Here is an 8,333-nt window from a genome sequence, read left to right as displayed (position 1 = left end):
TTCAGTATATAAACAAAGCTCCCTGGTCTGTGTCTGGACATTCGTTTTAGATAGATAGCTAGATAGACTCTGGAATCGATAATACAAGTAAGCTCAGCACACAAACAAAGCTTGCTGGTCTGTGTCTGGACATTCTATTGGGCACGTCTTGGCCAGACGAGGGGCGGGGTCAAATCAGGTCTACAGCGGTTGAAAATGAGCGCGCCGCTGCATGATGACGTATCTCTCACTGTTACCTGGGTAACGGCACGCTTTCTTTCAGATCTCGGACGCTAGGTAAAATGGAGTAACAAAACATCGATCAGAATGGAAGACTTCAAGGGCTGTGTCAGGTAAAATTTATTAGATGTTCGTTGAGTCATCTTCGGTCACCTAATGTGAAGGGGGCGCCCTGCACACCCCATCGCAGGGTCGCAACTGCTGGAGCGGCGCAGTTGTTACGTGTTTACGACTTGTTGCTTTGTTTCCATTCCCCTGTTCTCGAAGAGGTAAGGTTTCAGGTTTCAACGGATTTTCAAGTATGTATGTATTTGTTGCTTGAAGCTGCAGGATGGCGCATAGACAGCTTTGTCGCAATACAGAATTTGGACGGCATTTCCGTTTTCAGCTGCGGTGTCCTCCGTTGTCACGACGGTTTCCAGATACAGTGTGAGTCCGCCTTGCGTAGGAATGAATAAGTTTGGATTGCTGTCGAGATTTCAGTTATAAGGAAATGCGTGGATGTCTGCGCCAGGTAATGGTGGCTTGCTGTGTTAGCTGATGATCAAAGTTCTTTGTGTACTGTAAAACGAGACGAAATACGGCATACATATTTTTAGTTTATTGCTTAAAAGGTAAAGAAAATGACAAAACTTGCGTTTATGTGGTGGTCATTTTCATTTCAGGTCAGTTCTGGTGTTAATTGAACTTATCATGCAGTCAGATGGCTTGACAAGGAGCTTAGTGAGTTTACCCCAAAACTCAATATGCTTGTGCATGTGACAAATTCTCCCACAGACCGGGGTTCACGTCTCCCTGTGTGGACCTGAGTTTCATTCCACAGTCCAAAGACATGCAGGGTAGGCGGACTGGCAATGCTAAACTGGCCCTGAAGTGTGCCTTTGTGTGTTCACCATGCCGTGGATCGTTCCTGCCTTATGCCTGATGCTTGCTGAAATAGGGCCCAGCTTCCCCGGAATCCTGCTCAGGATAAGCATGGTTTAGAAAATGGATGGATGTAACTTTCATTATAGCTGTAAACTTATAATGTTCTGATTATGTACTCAACGAAGAGCATTAAACAAAAGTAAATGAACTAATCTGAATTCTTAAAATGCCAATAATGCCCGTTTTACTACCCAAAAATGTATAAAAAGAAAATACAGCTTGTTGTGCACAAAATCCAATCTGGTCCTTTTTAGTTCCTTGTAACTACATATCCTTCCGATTTATGATCTTTCTTAAAGCTGTTTTTAGGCTGCAGAGTGCTGGAGCCTGGCATCAGCAGCACTATGCAAAAGAAATGAAAAATCCCATGCCAGAATTCGAGTCCATTACAGTTGTGGAAGTTAGATGGCGCTATAACAGCGCTAACCCGACACAAACAGACGCTAGAGGCACCAGTCAAGCACACGTGAATTTTATTTACAGTGTTCCCAACAGCACAAACACACACCTTCTTTACTATTTATCTTTGCTTTCTTAATCTCACAGTCCTTTTCTTTTCTGCTCCACTCCTTCTCAGCAAGCTTCGTCCTCCTCCTTCTCCCGACTCTGGATCCAGGAGTGCTGCTTGCTGGCCCCTTATACAGGTCACCCAGAAGTGCTCCAGGTGCTTGCTGACCTTCTTCCGGCAGCACTTCTGGGTGTGGTGGAAGAGCTGCTCTCCAGGGCTCAGCACCTCCTATCTCCGCTGCAGCACACCCTGACGGTGCCCGTGGATCCCAACAGCAGGGCATCTCCAAACTTCCACTCCAATGAAGCCCTACAAGAGTCCGAGGCACCGCTGCAACCCAGGGGGGCTGCCATCTAGCATTCATGGGGAGGTAACGTTCTGGCCATCTTGCTCCCACGGTCCTTCCTGCGTGGAGGCGTCCTGCCCGGGCAAGGGACCCTGCTGTCCTCCACACAGTCCAGAACTGCAGACGCATCTGGAATTTGCATTGAAAATGTCCAGTTACCATGAAAATGTGGCTTTGGAGTGTGGGCGGTCAATTGTGTTACTGGGATGCCATCCTGGGGTGGGCATTTGAATATGTAGAGAGGGTAACTAAATGCCAAACTATCCTAAAATGTATTTTTCTTGAGTTTTTTTAATTGTGTGCTTGCTGCATACCCCGCCCCTGTAGCTCCACCCCCTGTAGCTCCACCCCCCATGCAGTGCAAGCACATGAGCCTTCACCAGGCGCTGGGAGGCAGCAGCGCTAACCACAGGTGCCACCCTTTTGACACAATGCTAAGGCAAATCTCTTAATTATGAACGATGCTGAAACAGCCAGCTGTCATGTGTGCATCGGTAGAGATTCTACAATAATGTTGTTTGAAAACACAGACGGAGTGGGATGTCCTGTAATGGGAGGGTAGAAAGCAATTGTTCCAGATTATAGCAATGGTCTGAAAAGCCTCACAGTAAGTTTCCTTTGCTATCCAGCACAGCCAGGACGGTTCTACAGTCCATAAGTGATTTCAATCCGTGTTTTTATGTGCATTTTAATAACCCGGTTATTCACAGTAATCTGGTTTCTAAAATGCCATGTAAACTCGTACTCCGGTTAGAGTAACTGGAATGTTGAGAACAGACGTAGATGTCTCTGTGTGTAACCCGGTTATGTGGCCATCCAAACCCTTATGGTGATAGTGCCCACACAGGTCCGTTTCCTGGGGCAAATACTGCATTAGTTCTTCTCTTGGTTGTCCGAATATTTCAGAAATCGCTAAAAGTGTGTTGATGAGCTGAATGTACAGTGCTAAGCTCGGCAGGACAATCTCGGAAGTGGTGTCGGGGGTAATGTGCGATTTGGCGTCCGATGGCTTCTGATAGTAAATGAAGTATTGAAGTAAAAACACCAGCGTTCTCGTGATCCCAGGGTGTATAGCAAGAAGCACACATCACGTACCGATACGCTGCCCCCCGGCTGGGCTCAGTCACACAGCCGAGCAGAAGAGTGCGGCGCCTGCAATCCGGTAAGAAAAAATATTAATAAAAGTGTCAGTTTAGTTTTCCACCAGCTGTTTGCTATTTTTCGATATGTCGACACAGTGTGATGTGGTGGCGCAGCGGTCAGTATGGTGGCTCAGGTCGTAAATGTTAAAAGGGGATACATGTGGTTCACTTCACGGTACATGAAGGACAAAACAAATTTATAACACATAAGAAAATGATCACATTTGGCTTAATTTCTGGTCAGCTTCATGAAAGTTGATGGGTTTGGGATTTAATAGCAGATGGTGGCCAGTGAAATGTGCAGATTTTCATACAAAAGAAGAAAAAATAATAGGAAATGTAATACACTGTTTGTAACACATTTACATTTTCTAATAAGTAACTATGTAAGATATTTGCTTAATTTTTTGTTTGGTAAGTAATGAGTAATGCAGCTAAGTTACTTGTAAAAGTAAGGTTTCCCACACCGCTCACAAGACACAGGCTTCATGCTTGTTTTTGTGTTCATGGCGGCAGTTGATGATGTGTTATCTTTTTTTTTTAAACACGCTTTTATACAGAGGTTTTGAAGATGCCGGGTGTCTGCCTTAACCAAGTTACTCGCCTTATTCTGGTTTTGTGTTTGAATGTAAACACACTCAGTGAGGCAAAAACCACTGATGTGACTGGGGGTCCCGGGGGTCCCGGAGCAGCACATGGCAGAATGTGGCCCAATTTAGATAGATAGGCAGGTAGAGTAGTTACACCAAACTTTACATCTTGCCTGAAGAAGGGGCCTGAGTTGCCTCAAAAGCCTGCTTAATTGTAATTTTTTCAGTTAGCCAATAAAAGGGGTCATTTTGCTTGACTTCTCACTACATTCGTAATGGCTAACATAGTACAACAGTAAATGAAGTAAAAACACCAGCGTTCTCGTGATCCCAGGGTGTATGGCGAGAAGCACTTGTAATTTTTGTATTGTGTACATGAGGTTGTCTATTTGAAATACTGTAGATTGTTGATGTTATATTTTTTATCAAAACAATGTCTTACATTTTTAAAAAGCCAGGGCCATTACCAATACTAATTCATATCCAGCATTATGTGTTTTTTGCAGCGTGCTGTTTGCATGTATGATTAGGAAATGGAAAAAGAGAAACAAAAATATGCAGAACACCAAGCCGCAATGAAACAGAACCATTTTTTTCTATAATGCATGCCGAGTCGTTTTTGTTCAGAGACGGTAGAAAGAGAACGACTGAGGACTCCGTGTTCAAGTAATTTGTAACTTTTACAGTTTCTTGTTGCTAGATGTTTCTTCAAATCCATTTTATGATGAAGCAGATCTGATGTTTGAGTCTGATGCCAATGCATCGTCGTGATTTGTTGCAGTTTTAAATCAGCTTTGAATGAATCTCCCTGGAATCGGCTCAATAACATTACAGAAAAGCGCTACATGTGCTGAGCTGCAGCAGTCTCTGTGAGACACCCCTCTACTGAGGACACTTTCTGAAGACCATGCCTGGCGTAGACTTCCTGCAAGTTAGAGAGGATGTGTTGAGGTCCACGCTGGTGTAAATGTCCATCAAGTTAGAAATGATCTTCTGAGGTCCATGCCTGATGTAGACTTCCTGCAAGTTAGAGAGGATGTTCTAAGGTCCATGCTTGGTGTAGATATCCTAGAAGATGGACTGGATGTTCTGAGGCCCATGCCTGGTGTGGATGTTCTTCAAGTTATAGAGGATGTTCTGAGGTCCATGCCTGATGTAGACTTCCTGCAAGTTAGAGAGGATGTGTTGAGGTCCATGCTGGTGTAGATGTCCTAGAAGTTAGGGAGAATGTGTTGAAGTCCATGGCTGGTGTAAATGTCCATCACGTTAGAAATTATCTTCTGAGGTCCATGCCTGGTGTAGACATCCTGCAAGTTAGAGAGGATGTTCTAAGGTCCATGCTTGGTGTAGATGTCCTAGAAGGTAAGAGAGGATGTTCAGCTGACCACACCAGTCTCTGCAGAGCATTGTGGTCCTGCTATGTGATGTTCCCATTTCAGGTGGTAACACATCATGTTTAGGATACTTTCGATGGTGGAGGTGTAGAACTTCTTTAGTATATGGGAGTGACGACCTAAAATGCCTGAGGTATCTGAGGTGATAATGACATTGTGTTTCTTCTTCACCAAAGTGTCAATGTGCTTGGGCCAGGTAAACGCAGACAAACATGCTTTATTTTCTAGAGCTCACTCCCTCCTGAATGAATGCCACCCCAGAGCTACTCTAAAGGTTCAATACAAATGTTTCTCATATTTCCCGAGTGTGTAAACCCAGGAAGGTTAAACAATTGTATGGTGGGAAGTGCTGGAAAGTTGTGGTGCACTGTCCAACTTTTTAAACATTAGGCTATACTGTCGTTCTGCTAATTCAAATAGAACAAAAGAAATGTGATAAACAAGCCATTCAGCCCATTGAGCTCATTTGTTTAGCCAATAGCTAAGCTGTCCCAATACCTCATCTAGAGTCTTCTTAAAGGTTTCTGCTGTAATTATATCTACTTTGTAAAAACATCTTCAGTTTTTTTTTTTGCTTTCAGTTCTTAATTCTTGTTGTTAAATCTTTGTTTCCCCATAGCTGTGAAAACCAAGATGGCTCCTGGAGAAGCAATCTGTGAAGATATTTCCTGAAGGCATGGCCATTTGATCAAATATTCTCCCATCACCTGCTGAAGCAGGAAACTGCAGATCATGCACGTTACAAGGCCGAAATCTGCCAAGGGTCGCAACAGGCTGCCATCGAGCTACTCGGCGGCCGTGCAAGCCGTGTCCTGCCAAGGCGACTCGATTGCTTCCAGGCCCTCGACCTCTTCACTGGATCAGACAGGGAGAACCTTCTGTGCATCCCCACAGCCCAGTCTGGCCACAGCCGATGATATTCAGGAGTTCCTCCAACAGTTCCCGGTGAGGCCCTCCTCATCCTTAAACAGATATCGAGTCCTGCCCTCCATTCAGCAGGGCGGAGGATGCGTGGCAGCTCAGGGCATGGAGGCATCAACCAAGGTGTCGGGGAGAACACAAAGGTGCAGTCCTATTGACCTTCAAATGTTGCGATCTACAGCAGATGACCAGCATCTCAGAAGTGAAACAGTGGTGGTGGGAGAGCCTGAGATGAGTGGAAATCGGCTCAACTATGAAACGGGAAGGGTGAGCAAAACATTTGGGTCACTACAAGGCACTGAACGCCGTCCTCCGGATTACTTGGAAGATGGCAAATGTGTCATACTTGCTGTGAGATCTCCTACTGGTGAAAGATTTCAGCACACGTTTAGTGCCACAGACACACTCAGCAGAGTCCTGGACACGGCCGAGGCCCGGTTTGGGGCCGTCTACAAAAACGTCTTAATCGAAACCATGGATGTGCCGAGAAGAAGCTTCTCTGATATGTCCAAAACCCTCACCGAGTGTGGAATCCAAACAAAATCTGTATTGTGTATTCAAGAACATTTGGAGTAGGCCATGGCTTTGTTTTGCAGTTGGCTTTTTGACACTTCGTAAGCACCTAAATATTCAGACCCCATCAGGAGAAATGACCGATATCAGCCATTAGAAGTCCACCCTTTGTTCACAAAGCACATTGGTTCTTACTCCGGTGTACTTATTTCGATAATTCTTGCTGCTTTTTTAGATTTTGAGAGATTCCATTTATATTTCAAATTAAAATCACAGTCCTATATTTTTTGCGGTTATTGCTTTTGTATTTAACTCATCCGTCAATTTACTGAGTACACTTAATTTTAGGGTTGCTGATTGCCAAAGCTTAACCCAGCAACACTGGATGCAAACAACCCTTGGTGAGGAGGTTGGACTCTGGTGGCTTTTATCTACGGTTCGGTGCCTGCGATGCCTTGGAATGTGACCGCCAGTTCAACGTTCCCAGTCACCCTATCATCCCTGGAAGGCCCGAATAACTTTGGGTGGGCCCGTTTAATCTTTACAGCCTCTGAATTTTGGAGCCTGCAGCCTTCAAGATCAGTTCGAAAAGGGGAGTGCCAAGTTCTATGACTAATTTGTTTTTTCATATAGAAACCTTTAAGAGGGAAACATTTCATATGAAAGCCTTACTTTATTTATTAATCATCATTTATTAATGAGGATCACTTTTTAATTGCTGAGTGTCTTTTGAATCAGTGTTGGTCATTTGGCCTTTGTTGTGTCCACGTTTAGTAATTTGCTCACCAGTTGTTTTTGTATATTTACAGTATATTCTAGATTAATGAATGAATCTCGATGCAGTTTGCTGTTACCCTTCACGCTTGGCTCTGGTTGGAAGTCTGAATGTGTTCGTCAGGTGGTTAGTCAGTTAGCACCTCAAGTATGTCCGCTGATTTCTTTTGTTTCCTTTCTAGTTTATGTTGTGTAGGACGGAAAATGTGTAAACTTCTCAAATGGGCTGATTAAAAATCGGGTATTTGTAACACCTGCCGTAATGTCATTTCTTGCAAAAACTGGTAATATAAAATGTTAATTTCACAACATGGAAGACAAGGTGTTATCAAGACGTGTTTTCTCTGAAAATTATGGGACATCATTTATGAATGCAAAATTAAACGCAATCCAACTTTTTAACTACTTCGGAATTCAATGCGTATATACAAAGAGGGCGGGCGGCCATTTACTTTTGGTGCGATTTTATTGGGTCTCAATTAGAAACGTATCAACAAAACAATCAATTGCTCCTCACTATGGCACGCAGTTTCCATGTAAGTTTAAACTGCAATAAAAAAGCACGTTGCGTTTTAATTCATGTCCGTAGTCGGATATCATAACTAAAAGCAACGCAAACGTATTGCATTTCGCTTAGCAGCAACTGCATGTGTATTGCGTTTCGATTTGAATCCACGCTTTAATCAAAATGTCAAAATGACATCGGCACCAACAGGTGGGGCAAGGGGCATCAACAGTTGGAAAAAGAGGCACTCGCCTTCTGAACGATTCTGTATTCTGGCAGCGGGCTTAAGTTTAGTCACTCTGGACTATGGGGTGGTTAACTGAAATGGCGAAAACTACGGGATCCGCCATCTTATTGAACGGGTGGAAGCTGGCGATCTAAATGATGATTTAATTTTCTGACCTCTCGATAGAAAGGATAGACTTCTATCTGCTCGACACAGAGAGTATGAAGAAAAAGCAACAATGAAGTTAAGCTCGGTAACGCAAACTAAT

The 8,333-nt window shown here is 43.8% G+C and overlaps 1 protein-coding gene across 6 annotated transcripts; it reads left to right on the top strand.

The window, feature by feature from the left end:
* The first annotated feature begins 226 nt into the window (after nt 1-226).
* On the top strand, nt 227-7,585 carry ubxn10 (UBX domain protein 10). Of its 6 annotated transcripts, none has more exons than XM_039755737.1 (3): nt 246-488; nt 1,724-2,024; nt 5,746-7,585. In XM_039755737.1, the coding sequence occupies exon 3, from the start codon at nt 5,859-5,861 to the stop codon at nt 6,621-6,623; it is 765 nt and encodes a 254-aa protein (XP_039611671.1). In that variant the 5' UTR covers nt 246-488; nt 1,724-2,024; nt 5,746-5,858; the 3' UTR covers nt 6,624-7,585. The 6 variants fall into 6 exon arrangements, with proteins under 6 accessions (XP_039611669.1, XP_039611671.1, XP_039611670.1 ...); XM_039755738.1 differs by having other exon boundaries at nt 252-332; XM_039755735.1 differs by lacking the exon at nt 1,724-2,024 and having other exon boundaries at nt 227-332.
* Nucleotides 7,586-8,333: the final 748 nt, after the last annotated feature.

The sequence above is a fragment of the Polypterus senegalus genome, chromosome 6 (genome assembly GCF_016835505.1).
Source record: "Polypterus senegalus isolate Bchr_013 chromosome 6, ASM1683550v1, whole genome shotgun sequence".
In the NCBI taxonomy this organism is placed as follows: domain Eukaryota; kingdom Metazoa; phylum Chordata; class Cladistia; order Polypteriformes; family Polypteridae; genus Polypterus; species Polypterus senegalus.
The sequence above is the reverse complement of the archived record's forward strand: the minus strand, read 5'-3'. Positions and strand labels throughout refer to the sequence as shown.

Coding starts and splice junctions, on each gene's coding strand:
- ubxn10 (XM_039755735.1), top strand. CDS start 5,859: ATGCACGTTACAAGGCCGAAATCTGCCAAGGGTCGCAACAGGCTGCCA.